Below are 15,182 nucleotides of genomic sequence, written 5' to 3'. Positions count from 1 at the left end.
TTTAAATCTCTCTAATATTGTTTCAGCATAATGAGATTGAGTTAAAATAATTCCATTTGAATTTCTTATGATTTTAACCCCGAGAATAACATCTGCTAATCCCAAATCTTTCATCTCAAATTTTCCTTTGAGCATGTTTTTTGTTTGATTGATAATGTCTTTATTGCTTCCAATAATGAGCATATCATCTACATATAAACATAACAAAACATACGCATTTTTGGTAATTTTGTAGTATATGCATTTATCACATTCATTAATTTTGAAACCATTTGACATCATTGTGTTGTCAAATTTTTCGTGCCATTGTTTAGGAGCTTGTTTAAGCCCATAAAGTAACTTTACAAGTCGGCATACTTTGTCTTCGTGTCCAGGAATGACATGGCCCTCAGGTTGTTTCATATAAATTTCTTCTTCTAAATCACCATTTAGAAAAGCTATTTTTACATCCATTTGATGGATTTCTAAGTCTCTTAAGGCTGCGATAGCTATCATCGACCTTATAGATGTTATTCTGGTTACTGGAGAATATGTATCAAAATAGTCAAAGCCTTCCATTTGCCGGAACCCTTGAACTAGAAGCCTAGCTTTATATTTTCCACCAGATTTTCGTGTCATTATCCATCTATTACCTAATGCTTTGTAGCCAGGTGGTAAATCCGTTACGTACCATGTGTAATTTTGCATGATAGAATCGAATTCACTTTTTACAGCTTCATTCCAAAACGGAGCTTCGGGTGAAGCCATAGCTTCTGCCAAAGTTTTTGGAACATTTTCTACTAGAAATGCCATTAGGAAATCATCACCAAAAGATTTCTCCTTTCGAGCTCTTTTGCTTCTCCGAGGTTCTTTTTTTTCTTCATTTTCTGAGATATCATTTATAGAAACTTCAACGTTTGTCTCAATTTCTGAGTCCTTGTCGTTGTCTCTTTCTTCTCGAGTTCGTTTTGAACCATGTTTTTCCTTGTATGGAAAAATATTTTCGAAAAAGATGCATTTCTATACTCCATGACTGAATTTTTATGGATGTCTGATATTTCAGATTCATGTACCAGAAACCGTTACGAAGTACTATTATGTGCATATCCGATGAAAATGCAATCCACTGTTTTAGGTCCAATAGTGACCTTCTTTGGTGGCGGTAGCGCAACTTTTGCCAAGCACCCCCACACTTTGAGGTATTTATACGAAGGTAAATTACCTTTCCATAGTTCATATGGAGTTTTGCCAGTTATTTTGTGTGGAATCTTGTTGAAGATATAATTAGTGGTAAGCAACGCTTCCCCCCACATGTTCTGGGGTGACCCAGATTCCTGCAACATTGCATTCATCATCTCTTTAAGAGTTCGATTTTTTCGTTCAGCAACTCCATTAGATTCTGGTGAATAAGGTGCTGTAGTTTGATGTATTATTCCATGTTCCTTACAAAATGAATTGAATAGACCATCATACTCGCCTCCTCTGTCGCTTCTAACTACCTTAATAGTTGTTTTAAGCTGATTTTCGACCTCGAGTTTAAATTCTTTGAATTTATCTAAGGTTTCATCTTTGCTATGTAAAAGATAAACATAACAATATTTTGTGCAGTCATCTATGAAGGTCACAAAGTACTTTTTCCCACCTCTAGTTGGCATGTATTTTAAATCACATAAATCAGTGTGAATTAAATCTAGAGGTTTAGTAGTTCTTTCAACACGAGGTGAGGGTGTTTTGTGAGCTTAGCCTGTACGCAAACATCACATTTTTGTTTACTTGTTTTAAACTTGAGAATTAAATTTAAATTCATCAATCTTTGTATAGATTTATTATTTACATGGCCTAATCTTTCATGCCATATATTAAAAGACTCAACCAAATAAGCAACTGGCTCTTTCTTATTCATTGAAACTTTTGGAGCTACAATTTTTGGAGGGACGGTCATTACATTCAACTTGACCAGTCCATCCTTAACATACCCCTTTCCCAAATACATTCCATTCTTCCTAATCACGAGCTTATCCGCCTCAAAGCTTGTGGCGAATCCATTCTTGCTGAGCAAGGTTCCCGAGACCAGGTTTTTCCTCATGTCAGGCACATGCTTCACATTTGTCAGAGTGACCTCACGTCCAGATGTCATCTTCAAAATTACATTGCCGCGTCCTTCAATCTTGGAGACTGCAGTGTTTCCCATCCTGAGCTTCTCCTGAGTCTTGCTTTTCTGATAGGTGCTGAACATCGCCCTATCAGTGCAAATGTGGGTGGTTGCACCAGTGTCATACCACCATTCCTTGGGGTTGTTGCTTTCAACCATGTTGGCTTCAGTCACCACAGCAACAAGATCCTCCTCAGTGAGATTTGCCTGAGCCTTCTCATCTTTGATCTTCTTGCGACACTCAGCAGTTTTGTGTCCCACTTTGTTGCAGTAGTGACACTTCCCCTTAAATCTCTCCACATTCGCATTGATTTCAATGCCTTTGTTTTTGAAGTTTTTTCCAGTAGCCTTCAGTGCTGCAGCAGCTTTCGAAGGCTTTGCTGGAGAATGGGCGTGTGCCTTTCCTTTGCCTTTGTGCTCAGCCATGTTGACACTATGCTCCTTAGCATTGATCTTGTCAGCAATTCGGTTTCTGGATTCCATCTGAAGCCTCATGATAAGCTCCTCAAGGCCCATCTTCTTCTTATTGTGCTTCAGGTAGTTCTTGAAATCCGCATAGCTTGGAGGAAGCTTTTCAATGAAGCTGAGAGTTGTGAATGTCTCGCAGATGGACATCCCTTCAGCTTTGATTTCATGGCAAATGAGCTGGAACGCTTCCACCTGATCCATGATGGGTTTTGAATCCACCATTTTGAAGTCATGAAATTTTGCAACCACATACTTCTGGCAGCCAGCATCCTCACCTCTATACTTCTTGTCAAGTGATCTCCATAGCTCCTTCGCCGTTGGAATGTCACAGTAGACACGGTACAATGGGTCAATGAGGCGACCCAAAATGTAGCCTTTGCCGACGAAGTCAGAATGCACCCAAATGTCAAAACTTGCGAAAGTGTGCACATCATCAATCCCGTAAGGGACAAGGGGCTTGTCCTCCTGGATGAACTTGTCCAGCTTCATCGTTGTTAGGAAGAACATCATCTTCTTCTGCCACGTTTTGAAGTTTTTGCCATCAAACTGGTCTGGCATCAGTCCTTGAGTGAACAGGCTGGGCACCCAGACGGAGGAGTTGGTACTGCAACCGGACCACTTGAGGTTCCTAGAACTGAACCCGTTTGATAAAGACCAGCACCGAACAAGCTACGGCGCGTGGTTTCATCAGCACTGTTTCCTGCAGGAAGGGTAGTGGTTGTTGTTGCTGCAGCGGTTGAGGAAGCAGTGATGTTTCCAGCGGTTGTCACACCAGATACATCAGTTGCAGCAACGTTAATTGGAGTTTGCGCTATGGTAGTGTCAATGGGGGTGTTGTTTGCATCCGTCATTTTTCTGTTGGGAAAACATGAAAACGGATTAGTACTCCATTCAATAATAGCAAATTATTATTAATATTAAAAATAAAAATAATAATCTAAATCGATTTTCATTTTTGGTATTTGAACCAAATCATATCGATTTAAGTCTGAATAAATGTTTTGCTAATTCGCTTAAAGCGTTCGCAGAAATCGTTTATGTAGACTTTTAGATCGTTTCACAAACTCACTTAAGAAAGTGTTCGTGGAAACGATTCTCATATAACACGTTTGATAATTCGCAAAATACGCTTCGTGGAAGTGCTAGAGAGCAAATCGCAAACACATTGCAGAAATGTACGAAACGTTTCGCGGAAGTGCTATAAAGCAAATCGCAAACACCGTTCTACAAACCGTTTACAGATCCTTTAATAGACCGTTTTATAAACCGTAAGATCGACCCGAAACAGATTTAGAAAACGATTTAGAGTTAAGATTGTAGAAGCTGAAAAACAGAATCGATACAAACGATATATATTTACAAAACGACGTTAAGGAAAGTAATGAAATGAACATGGAGGCGAGATATGATCTCTTTCCTTAACTCTAAATATTCGCTCCGTAGTGAGACGGGCACTGGCGAAATATCGAGTCCCAGGATACAACCATGGCAGACGATTCACGCTTTACTCGTGAACGCCCTATCGAACTATAATCTACGAAACACTCTCGGAAATAGACTTACGCTAAGGGAGTTTCTTTGTTGGTTTTGCGAAAAGTAAAAGTAGTGAGTAATGAATGAAGAGGAGGCGAGTATTTAAAGAAGAGAACGAGATTTGATTTTCGAAACTGTTGCACACGTTTTGCAAAAATATCTCTGAAATCTTGGGAGTGGGAAGTTGAGCAACTTTCTCCGCAAGACTTCTCTTCTGTTGACTCGTTCTAATCAATTTCGAACAGACAGACTTCGTGTCGTTTTCAAACGAACTACGCGTTGTTTATTCACGAACGTCATGCTGTTTTTCATGAAATAGAATGGCAAAACATTGAGCTTAACTTAGTCCAAAAAGAATAGTCTTAATGGGCCGGAGGCCCTCCACCAAGACCCAAGCCCAAGTCCACGCCCACGCCTACTCCCGGACGGACGGCGGTGGCGCGCGCGTGGAGAGCCATCCCTTCTACTGAGTTGTTTACACACTCATAGCAAGGGACCATATATAAACAACTCCATTCCTCTCTTCATTTCCGATGTGAGACTCTTCCACATTGGCAATTCTCATTTAAATAACATTTTACTAGGCCTACAGCATCTGAAGCCCAATGCCATTTTTATTCGCATTATTAATAAAAGCCCATGGCTATTATTGATCCAACAATCCACAGTACACATATTACCCTATTGTTCTTAGAAGGGATTTGCACAGATAATCATCGTTGTGGCAGTTACAATATTGATTTTTCATACATGTCAACCAAAGACTTACATATTAGAATGAAAACATTTTAATCTTGGTCTAAAGGCTCTGAATCTGCGTTAACAACAATAATGTAAACTGTTGACAAATGAAGGACAGTTGACAATTTCTGATGTGGTGGATTCTTGAAGGAGGAGAACAAGAAGATGGCTAAATTGTTTATACAATATCAAACTCGTAATAAACCAGAGACCAAAGGTAAAACCGTAATGTAGTAGTAAACCAATCCAATTAAAGGAAAGAAGAAACATCAATAGGTTGAGTAAGAAAATAAAAGTGTCTAGAAAAGATATTTTTATACTCTCCTAATGTGTGTTGACAATAAGCTTAAAGTTAACTTAGAGACTAAGTTATAAGAAATCTAATGAGTTTAGGAAAAATGAAAGAGTGTTTTATAATGAGTTTAGGAAATATATTCTCTATATAAAGAGATGCTAATGTGTAGCAAACCTTAAGAGTTATAAGATTGTTTGTGTGATAGCTTAAGTTTTGAGAAAGTTTCTTAAACATTAATAAAGTGAGTTCTTTATTGAGATCATACAATCTTTGAGTTCATACCTTTGAGTTAAAACAATAATAAGAATATAAATACAAAACACATAAATTTATATAGTGATTGAATAAACATATAATTTCTTAAATTAATACAGAAATAATATATTCAATATATATTTAAAAGAAGTTCAATGTTGTCAATTTTCAAATAATAACCAGTTACTCAGTATTCATCTAATCTCGAAAGAGCCCACAGAATGAGACACATGTAGTGGGGATGCAACAAAATAGTTAGCTATTCAAGAATCCTAAAAACTTACGTGTCCAGAAAATAAACATGCAATATCTTACATATCAATGTATATACATACAGAAAAGATGAAACAAGATCACAATGACAAAAGCAGTATCATTTGCACGTGAAATGGTACCTTCGCAAATCATAATCTTCTGCTGGAATATATGAGCACATGAAATAATTCAACTTAGTCAAACCTTTAAGTTGCAAACGATGTTATAATGTCTAAATAAGAGCATTGTTCAATAGTATCAGTAATATATATACAGTTTACTTTATGGCAAATGATTTCCAACAAATAAGGGTTTTGTCTGGAACAGGAGATCACCACATATTCACTCTGAGCTGTCCCATAATGCAGATAAGCTTATCAGCATTATGTCTAAATGGTTAATTAAAATTTACAGAAGTTAAAAATAATAATCGATTCAATATCAATATATTCGTGCAACCAAACATCTCTATCTTCTGCAAAATATATCCAAAGAGCAAACAAAAAGGGAGTAATCATCACATTAAAAGAAAGTTTGATAAGTACCCTACAAATCTAAATGTTAAAAATGTCTCGTGATCCGGTTCTACGTTTCACTACACTAATTCTAATTACATCCTCTCTCTTCTCTTATGAAACCGAAGCAAGACTACTTCATGACAACGATATGCACAATCTCAACTCAATACCAGAGCCACCATCTTCGTCCTTCTCTCAATCTCAGCCTCCGTTTATTTCTCCAAACCCTAATGACCCGTCACAGCCTCCATCTCCTTGCCAAGATCTCGACCAAGAAGTAGTCCACGACGTGAGAAACTATGGTGCGGCCGGGGACGGTATCACAGACGACACTGACGCGTTCAAGACAGCTTGGGATTCTGCTTGTAGCAGTGACGAGGACAACAATGTCTCCGTATTGCTTGTGCCTTACGGTTTCACTTTCATGATCCATTCCACTATTTTCACCGGTCCTTGTCGCTCTTACCAATACTTCCAAGTACATTTTTTTTTCCAAATATCAAAATTCTTTACAATACTATCAAACTTTGGCTGATATTCATGTGTCTAATTTATGGTGATTTTCTGTGAATTAAAAAGGTCGATGGGACCATCGTGCCTCGGGATGGACCAGAATCATGGCCGAGCGGTTTCAACAAAAGGCAATGGCTCGTCTTTTATAGAATCAATGGAATGGCTCTAATAGGCAACGGGGTTATCGACGGTCGTGGACAAAAATGGTGGGATCTTCCATGCAAACCTCACCGGGTAAACATTTTCAATCCAGTTATTACAAAAAAAAATAATGTAGAAAGATTGATATAAAACTATATCATTTTACGTTTTGAAGTTCATGCAAATTTAATATTCTAAACAAAAAAAATGGGCTGGTAATACATTTTACATGTGACGTAAACATGTATCACCTATGAATGTTAACATATGTTATGTAACTTATGTTCAAACAGAATGTCAACAAAACGACTGCACTTACTGGTCCATGCGAAAGCCCTGCCGTAAGTAACACATCAAATATATATATATATATTTTCTTAACTTTACAAAATGTTTAAAATAATATACATGTGACGATGTTGTTGAGGAAAGGCTTTGAGGTTCTTCATGAGCTCAAATCTAAGTATGAAAGGTGTGACTATTAAAAACAGCCCGCAGTTTCATATGACATTCGACGGATGTCATGAAGTTCACATCAACTCCCTTCGAATTACATCTCCACCGTCAAGTCCCAACACTGACGGCATCCACATAGAGAACTCCAAGTCCATTGAAATTCATAACTCGTTTATCTCCAACGGTATGTACATTCAATATGCACTAGCTATCTTCAATCATAGTGTCAACAGACTAATCAAAAGATCCTTAAAATCTTTTCTCAGGAGATGATTGTATCTCAATAGGATCCGGATCATACAATATCGATATACGGAATCTCACTTGCGGACCAGGCGGGCATGGAATTAGGTGAAAATAAAAGCTACTCGTGATTATAATTCAATACTATATAACACGAACATTATAATATAGTTTTGTAATTTTGTAGCATTGGAAGTTTAGGCAACCAAAACTCACTTGCATGCGTCTCCAACGTCACGGTTAGAGACTCGTTCATTAAATTTTCCGACAATGGTGTACGGATCAAGACATGGCAAGGTGGATCCGGGTCCGTTTCGGGTGTAACGTTCGACAATATCCAAATGGATAATGTCCGAAATCCGATAATCATCGACCAGTACTATTGCACGAGCAAAAACTGCCCTAACAAAACAAATGCGGTTTTTGTGAATGGTATTGTATATCAAAGTATAAAAGGCACATACGACAGACGTAATCCTCCTATACATTTTGGATGTAGCAACAGCGTCCCATGCGCAAATTTAACACTCTCGGGTATTGATTTGGTGCCTTCAAAAGGTGTAACGGTTGTGGATCCGTTCTGTTGGAATGCGTTTGGGGTCGTGGATGAGTTCTCTGTTCCTTCCATCTCGTGTCTAAAATCGGATTCTTCGACGTTATTGTTAGGTGATCTTTTAGGAAAATGTGGAGTATTGTGATTTGATTCGGTTTTGATTATTATATGAGTAGAAGCTGCTTTTGATGTTGAATTGAACTTGCATTATTTAACTTTGAACTAGAGAATTAATAACATTCACTCTGATAGGTTAAGATCGAATCTTTCTCATGCCAGCCTTACAAGTTACAACCAAACAAAAAGTAAACGCGCATTGACGCATAACTAACAAATCAAGTTCGATTGTCTTTCTTTAGACAGGAAAACAAAAACAAAATTGAAGTATAAATTAAAAAAAATATGACGTGTGGGTGACTTGGTAAGCCAGTAAGGTGTTAAAATAGTACTTTGTCTATGACTAAAAGAAGAATCATCTTTTTGACTTTCTTGCCCCTGGTCACGTTTTTCGCGGTTATAAAATAAATAATTAGAGAACTTTTAGGTTGAAATTTCAAATAGTTGATCAACTGACTTTTGTTAAATAAGTGGAAAGACAGTTGCGAATAACTTGCTTTGATAAAGTATTTAATTAGATCTAACAAATCTGTAAATTGTAATCAAGTCAAACTCAACAACGAGATCTATAAATTTTGATTAGTAACCTTTAAACGATAACCACCAAAATATTATAAAATATTTATCGTCCAAAATAGTAAGGAAAGGGCGATTTGGTCTTTTGGATAGAAAAGCCTCATTACCTGGTATCATCCCATCCTCTCCACTCGCACAATAAAATGTTACTCACACAGAAACCCTAAATCACACCCATTCTTCTTCCCCCCCTTGGAATGTCGATAAGGAACAAAGAGACAGAAGAAGAAGAGAACAAGAGAATCAACAACGAGATCGATGAACCAGAAGAAGAAGACGAAGACAAGAAGATGGAGATGTTCTTCAACCTCATAAGAAACTACCAGGAGGCGAGGAAACGAAGACGACAAGAGCTAATCGAAGATTCAGGCGAAACTGTTCCTAATCCGACCAAGAGATCCGACAACGGAGAGAAACTCGGCATTGCTCCTCCTGTGTTCCGCGCCGAGGATTTCACTCACTGTATAGACTTAAACTTAAAGCCATCAAACTCAATTATCTCCACCGAAGAGGAGAAAGAAGAAGAAGAAACAGAGAAGGAGACAAGAGAAGAGAATGTTTTAGATCTTAATCTCGCATTGTAATAATAATAACGATTCTCTCTGTTTTTTTCCATTTTTTTCGTTTGGTGAGGTTTTAAATGGTTACAATGCAATAATTAATTATATAGTTAAGGGATCATCAAGTGAAGAAGCTGCAGGTGAACAATGCGAGAGCTAGTTAATTAGATTAGTAACAATTCTCTCTGTTTAATCATCAAGTGAACAATGCAATACATAAAAACCACAGTGAAGAAGGGATAGATACATCAAGTGAAGAAGCTGCAGGTGAAGTTGCCGTTGATGAAAGTTAGCTTCTCAGTTTTGACGACAGAATCTAGAGGAAGTGGAACAAAAGTTCTGCCCTGACCGTAGAAGTGAGGGAAGCTATTCACATCATCCACTGCTTCATAGATCAATCCATCTCCAAGCTGCAATTTTTTTTACACATGAAACAAAACACTGTCAGGCTGTAACACTATAACCTACATATATGGATTAAAGATAACTATTAGAAGTTTACAACATTGTCCATCCTTTCATAATCAAGTACTGACTCTGGTACGAACTCCACGTGACAATGCCTAAGAGACATAACTAAGGCTAGCATCAAACTCACACACGATGACAAAGACAGCCTTAGGAAGATCGAAACTAACGTTTTATAGATCAACCACTCACCAAACTAGACGATCCTTTAATACCAAATAATCACACATATAATCCACATGTATGTGTCATATTAAATGACATATCATATATGTAGAGTCAATAACAAACCTTCTTAGGATCGATTTGAAGAAGGTAAAGATCTTCCTTAGTGTTCAAGAAGAAGTTCTGCAATGTCATTTGCACCTGTAAAATCGAATCGGATAAGTAATTTTCATCATAAAAGTATTGAATCTTTTTGACACAGAGACGAAAAAGTGGAGATTAAGAAGAGATGGAGAACCTGATGGAGTTTGCTGAGATGAAAGCAACCAGTTGACTTATCGAGCTCACCACCAAAAGAAGATCCATTCTTCTGGAACTCTTGCCACTCTTGCTCCGTACTGATTCTGTATATGAAATCTTGATCAGCCATTTTCTTCCAAGAAGAAATCGAAAACGCGAAACACTCGAGACAATGAACACAAAAAGGGATTTTTGATCGAGACCGATTCAGTAAACCAATATCAGCTAAACCGACTCTTCATCAACGTAGGCGTAGCTATGTAAACAAACCGGTATCAACTAAACCAAAATGCTATCAGCTAAACCGTTTTAACTTAAGAGCAAACTTAATATCAAAATAATAATCTATTCTATTAATTCTTCAACATGTCCTATTGATATTTAGTTGTGTTCAACTGATTTTTTTATAACTGTATCTAATAATTTAATTAAATCAATAACACGTTCTCTTTGTATAATAAGCAGTTACGTTTTCTTCCAACACTAAGAAGAAGTTTTTGTCGGTTTATGATTTTAAAATTGGGTCATGGGCTTCGATGTCGTTTTAAAAATCAACTGATTTGTTACATTTGGTCTGATTGCAATGGCCATATAAATTTATATTGCTTTCTTAACCACATTTAGGTTTATGGTTAATTTAATTTTAATAGAAGAAGACTAATAATATTGATTATTAAAACCATAATTTTATATAAGATTACTATTATATCTATAATAATTTATAGATATTTGTTTACTATTATATTTATTAGCATAACTGTATGTATATATATATATATTATTTATAGTTTGCATTGCAATATTTTTAATAAACTAAAAAATTAGTATATTTTAATTTTAAATAAATCTTCAATTTGTATTCATAAATTTATGATTAGAAAGTTAATAATAAAATAGTAATAATTAATTTCAGACATATTTACAGAAAAATACAAAACAACACTATATATGCGCTTCAAGCACATATCAAGATCTAATATAGGTCTAACATTTTACCGGACCCGAAGAACCAAACTAGAACGGATCCGAAAATACAGGTTCAGGTCCGAGTCTATGCTAAAATATTTATTGGATCTTTTTTATGGGGACCCACAAGTTTCGGTTTGGATCTACGTCCTACAAGAGACCGAATCGGGTATTCGAAATACTCAAAAATTATTATATATTAGGTAAATTTGGATGATTTTGTGTATTTTGGATATTTCAGATATTTTTTTAAGTTTCAGGTTCAGGTTTTTAGGTATAATTTCAGGTTTCGGGTAAATTTTAGATTTCTAAAAAATATAATTTGGGTGTTCGGGTAAAATTTGAGATACCTTTCGGGTTTTCGGATCTGATTTTGGGTAAGTTTCAGATATATTTTCTCCAGGTATTTTTAGGATTTGCAGGTACTTTTCGAGTTTTCAAATTCAGTTTGGATATGTCTAGGCCTAATCTGAATAGATAAATATGATTACAAAAAATGGATTTATAATTATAAAGAAACGAGTGTATGCCGGTCAACTTTAAATTACTATTATTTCTACAATAAATCAAATAGATTTTGATTAAGATTTATATACATATATGACTACAAAAAAATATGATTAAGAAAAAAACACAAGTATTACAATTAAATATCTAGAAAAAGTTAAACAAAAATATATATGTCCTTTTGAAAGGGCGGGTCAGAATCTAGATTCTGAAGACCGAATGTTCTCAAATATTAAAAAAAATAGTTTCATTTAAAATAAAAAATCATATAAACTTTTTAAAATACACAAAAACAGATTTTATCAATACATAACGGGTCTATAGCAAAAAAACAATAGTTTAAAAATATTAAACTTTTTATTTAAATTAAAATACTAAAATCACTGTGAAATAATTCACAAGTTTAACAGCAGGTTAATAAACAAAAATCATAATACGGGTAAAAATTATTTGGAGTCTTCAAAATTTTGGTCATATTTAAAATAACAAAAATAATTAATACAATAACTTTAGATAATTTCATAAAATTCTTAACAAATATAATTTATCAAGGATAAAAAATATTCATGACATAAACTTAATTTTTTCAACAAAAAATATACCCGTCCTCTGAAGGGCGGGTCAGAATCTAGTTTTATATTTAAAATTTTAACTACAGCACTCAAATTTCATATTTAAAAAATATTTTATTACTGTTGTATTATATTTAAAAAAAAATATTTTAATCATAATATCTATTAATAACTAATTATAATTAAAATAATAATCAGAAATTTTTTTTATGTATTACATTATACTGGTTTTGTAATAATATAAAATTACAAACGACTAAATATTTAAAATTTAAAGTTACGTTATTAACATAAATGTATAAAATTTATGATATAATTTTGTTTGATTAATAAATATTTATTATATGTTATGGGATGGCTATATTTGATTACATTGGATGTAACACTGTTCAGAATGTTATGCTGGTTGGAGTTGAACATATCCAAATCGGTATCAGCTAAACCGAGTCCTAGCCAACTTTAATACGTAACCAAACCGGTATGAGCTAAACCGACTCTTCGTCAACTTCGAAGTTCCTTTCCATATACCCTCCGCTATTTTTCATTTTCCACGGTCTAAAATCAGTTAGTAAAAGGAGCCGAAAAACTCTTTCACAAAAGGTCCTGTAACTTTTACTACTCTCAACAATCATGGCCGCTTCATTGGCGAATCCCATCTCCACAACTCCTCTCCGTTTCCATTTCAATCCAAAGACCAACATTTCCTTCTCCGATTGCATCTCGATTTCTTCTGGATTCCGACATTCCCCACCGTCTTCCCTCGGTTTGGTCGCAAAACCACCGACCAACACTCGCTTATCCCATCTCGTCAGAGCCCAGAGCTCTCACGGTAAGCCCAACAATGACGGGTGTCTGAGCTTGCGTTCTGTGTGTGTTCATTGCATTTTTTTCTTTTTTTTTTTGTATAGATTATATTCCAGACTCGAAGTTTTACAAGGTTGAAGCAATTGTCAGGTAAGCTTCTATGTCTTTTGTGGTCTATATGTCTGAAAAAGGCTTATAACTGATACATTTCTTCATTGTCTTGTATGAATGATATAAAAAGGCCATGGAGGATCCAGCATGTTTCATCGGTAAGAAAAATTCTCATTGTTCTCAGCTTTTTTGAAATGTGAAAAAAAAGATTTTGTGCTTTGCTAATCACTTGATCCTAGGAGAGTCTTAGGATTAAAAAAAATTGTCACACTTTGGCATTAAACAAGTATAGAGTAGAAGTTCATTATCAATGCATGCAAAGATCAAACCATATATGCAGCTGAACTCGATAGGACTGGTCATGTCTTTGTTCCTCCAGTGTTTGCATTTGTGAAAACGGCTTAGGGATCTCATAGTTATTGTAGATACATTTTTAGACCCAACTAGGTATTTAGAATGTTTTCCGGTTTCTTTATATCCAGGTCAGTTCGGATCTATAATTATTCGTAACAGATCTGGATTGGTTCATGTGTTTAGTACCCGAAAAACATCTCACCCCTATCAAAATTTAGCCAAAAATCCATCATAGTTATCTAAAATTTTGTAAATTAACCAAATAAACTAGTAATAATTGACAGTAGACATTTTTAAACTCTAAATTTGATATTTATCTAGTATTCAAGAACTCAAATAAGAAATAACTCTTCTTATTAATCTTAAGGAAACTTGCTCAAAACCTTAAGCTCTCAAACTCTAAACTCTTGTAAGTACTATCACATCTCAATAGTTACTTATATAGAGTTTATATTCTCCTAATCCTATTAGATAAACACAACATTAGATAACTCCTAAACACATTATGTTTTCTATTTCCATATCTCGGTAGGATTAGGTCTTGTAGCTTTATCTCTAAGCTACTCTATTCTTCAAGCTTAATCCAACAATTTAAAATTTCATATTAACTGAAAATACACAAAAATAATAATGAACATTGCAAACAAAAAGACATTACAACTAAATAAAAATTTAGTACTAACTACTTTACAAAATCCAACTAAATCATTTCTCTGTTTTCGTAATTACTCAAGGCTTTATTGAAAATCGGGATTAGAGGTGTTACTGTTTCTGATGTCCGAGGGTTTGGTGCACAAGGTGGATCCAAGGAGAGACATGGTGGTAAGCTATTGAGTTCAACAACAAGTTCACTGATTCTTACTACTGTCAAAAATGTGATACAAAGTTGTTTGAGTTTTGCAGGGTCTGAGTTCTCTGAAGACAAATTCGTTGCTAAAGTTAAGATGGAGATCGTTGTTAAGAAAGAACAAGTACGTATTTCATTTTAATAAAACCAAAATTCTCTGCAAGTCAATAACCATTTATGTTCTTCTTGTTATGCAGGTGGAGTCTGTAATCAACACCATAATAGATGGAGCAAGGACAGGAGAGATCGGTGATGGCAAAATATTCGGTAAAACCATAACAATCACTTTATGGTTTATACATGACAATAAAGTTTACTCAGACTGTGATGGTTTTTTTTTTTGGTTGTATGTGGCAGTTTTGCCTGTGTCAGATGTCATAAGGGTTCGGACAGGTGAGCGTGGAGAAGAAGCAGAGAAGATGACTGGTGACATGCTTTCGTCATCTTAGGAACAAAACAGAGCTCAAAGAATGGCTCTCTGGTAATAATAAAATGAATGGAGTCTTTAGTTTCCTTTTTGTTTGTTGTTGAGTTGATCAAGATGTGTGTTTAAACTGTACATGAATGATGCAGAAACATCTGTCTTGGTTCTTAGACATCGAAACTCTCTTTTCCTAATAAAAGCATGTAGTCCTTGCCTTTTTGTTCCAGTATTTTGAAACCATAATGCTTTTGTTCATTCATAATCAACAATATCTATCTATGTTATCATTGTACCATGTTCCGTTTTTCA

At 35.2% G+C, this 15,182-nt stretch overlaps 4 protein-coding genes across 4 annotated transcripts; 3 read left to right on the top strand and 1 right to left on the bottom strand.

The window, feature by feature from the left end:
• Window positions 1–6,236: 6,236 nt before the first annotated feature.
• Window positions 6,237–8,247, top strand: LOC108844805 (polygalacturonase At1g48100). Its single transcript, XM_018618099.1, has 6 exons — window positions 6,237–6,674; window positions 6,776–6,943; window positions 7,144–7,191; window positions 7,283–7,490; window positions 7,573–7,657; window positions 7,737–8,247. Exons 1-6 carry the CDS (start codon window positions 6,237–6,239, stop codon window positions 8,245–8,247), a joined length of 1,458 nt encoding a protein of 485 aa, XP_018473601.1.
• Window positions 8,248–8,904: 657 nt separating this feature from the next.
• LOC108845768 (protein NIM1-INTERACTING 1) lies at window positions 8,905–9,473 on the top strand. Its single transcript, XM_018618943.2, has one exon. It carries the CDS (start codon window positions 8,993–8,995, stop codon window positions 9,377–9,379), a length of 387 nt encoding a protein of 128 aa, XP_018474445.1. The 5' UTR covers window positions 8,905–8,992; the 3' UTR covers window positions 9,380–9,473.
• Window positions 9,474–9,496: 23 nt separating this feature from the next.
• Window positions 9,497–10,488, bottom strand: LOC108845770 (uncharacterized). The gene is made up of 3 exons (XM_018618946.2): window positions 10,287–10,488; window positions 10,115–10,189; window positions 9,497–9,765 (listed from the first exon to the last, which is right to left on the bottom strand). The coding sequence occupies exons 1-3, from the start codon at window positions 10,416–10,418 to the stop codon at window positions 9,604–9,606; spliced, it is 369 nt and encodes a 122-aa protein (XP_018474448.1). The 5' UTR covers window positions 10,419–10,488; the 3' UTR covers window positions 9,497–9,603.
• Window positions 10,489–12,874: 2,386 nt separating this feature from the next.
• LOC108845764 (nitrogen regulatory protein P-II homolog) lies at window positions 12,875–15,090 on the top strand. Its single transcript, XM_018618940.2, has 7 exons — window positions 12,875–13,162; window positions 13,242–13,287; window positions 13,379–13,406; window positions 14,337–14,424; window positions 14,506–14,573; window positions 14,647–14,716; window positions 14,807–15,090. Exons 1-7 carry the CDS (start codon window positions 12,964–12,966, stop codon window positions 14,896–14,898), a joined length of 591 nt encoding a protein of 196 aa, XP_018474442.1. The 5' UTR covers window positions 12,875–12,963; the 3' UTR covers window positions 14,899–15,090.
• Window positions 15,091–15,182: the final 92 nt, after the last annotated feature.

This window comes from Raphanus sativus, chromosome 3 (assembly GCF_000801105.2).
Source record: "Raphanus sativus cultivar WK10039 chromosome 3, ASM80110v3, whole genome shotgun sequence".
NCBI classification, from domain to species: Eukaryota; Viridiplantae; Streptophyta; class Magnoliopsida; order Brassicales; family Brassicaceae; genus Raphanus; species Raphanus sativus.
Note: the sequence above shows the minus strand (reverse complement) of the source record. Positions and strands in the feature narration are given on the sequence as shown.

What these genes read in the sequence shown, in the direction of transcription:
- LOC108844805 (XM_018618099.1), top strand. Translation starts at nt 6,237, where the DNA reads ATGTTAAAAATGTCTCGTGATCCGGTTCTACGTTTCACTACACTAATT. An exon ending in TTCCATGCAAACCTCACCGG is followed by an intron (nt 6,944 to 7,143) that starts GTAAACATTTTC and finishes ATGTTCAAACAG; the next exon opens with AATGTCAACAAAACGACTGC. An exon ending in GTCCATGCGAAAGCCCTGCC is followed by an intron (nt 7,192 to 7,282) that starts GTAAGTAACACA and finishes TGTTGAGGAAAG; the next exon opens with GCTTTGAGGTTCTTCATGAG.
- LOC108845768 (XM_018618943.2), top strand. Translation starts at nt 8,993, where the DNA reads ATGTCGATAAGGAACAAAGAGACAGAAGAAGAAGAGAACAAGAGAATC.
- LOC108845770 (XM_018618946.2), bottom strand. Translation starts at nt 10,418, where the DNA reads ATGGCTGATCAAGATTTCATATACAGAATCAGTACGGAGCAAGAGTGG. An exon ending in ATCTCAGCAAACTCCATCAG is followed by an intron (nt 10,190 to 10,286) that starts GTTCTCCATCTC and finishes TCGATTTTACAG; the next exon opens with GTGCAAATGACATTGCAGAA. An exon ending in TTCAAATCGATCCTAAGAAG is followed by an intron (nt 9,766 to 10,114) that starts GTTTGTTATTGA and finishes AAAAAATTGCAG; the next exon opens with CTTGGAGATGGATTGATCTA.
- LOC108845764 (XM_018618940.2), top strand. Translation starts at nt 12,964, where the DNA reads ATGGCCGCTTCATTGGCGAATCCCATCTCCACAACTCCTCTCCGTTTC. An exon ending in AAGGTTGAAGCAATTGTCAG is followed by an intron (nt 13,288 to 13,378) that starts GTAAGCTTCTAT and finishes TGATATAAAAAG; the next exon opens with GCCATGGAGGATCCAGCATG. An exon ending in TCGTTGTTAAGAAAGAACAA is followed by an intron (nt 14,574 to 14,646) that starts GTACGTATTTCA and finishes CTTGTTATGCAG; the next exon opens with GTGGAGTCTGTAATCAACAC.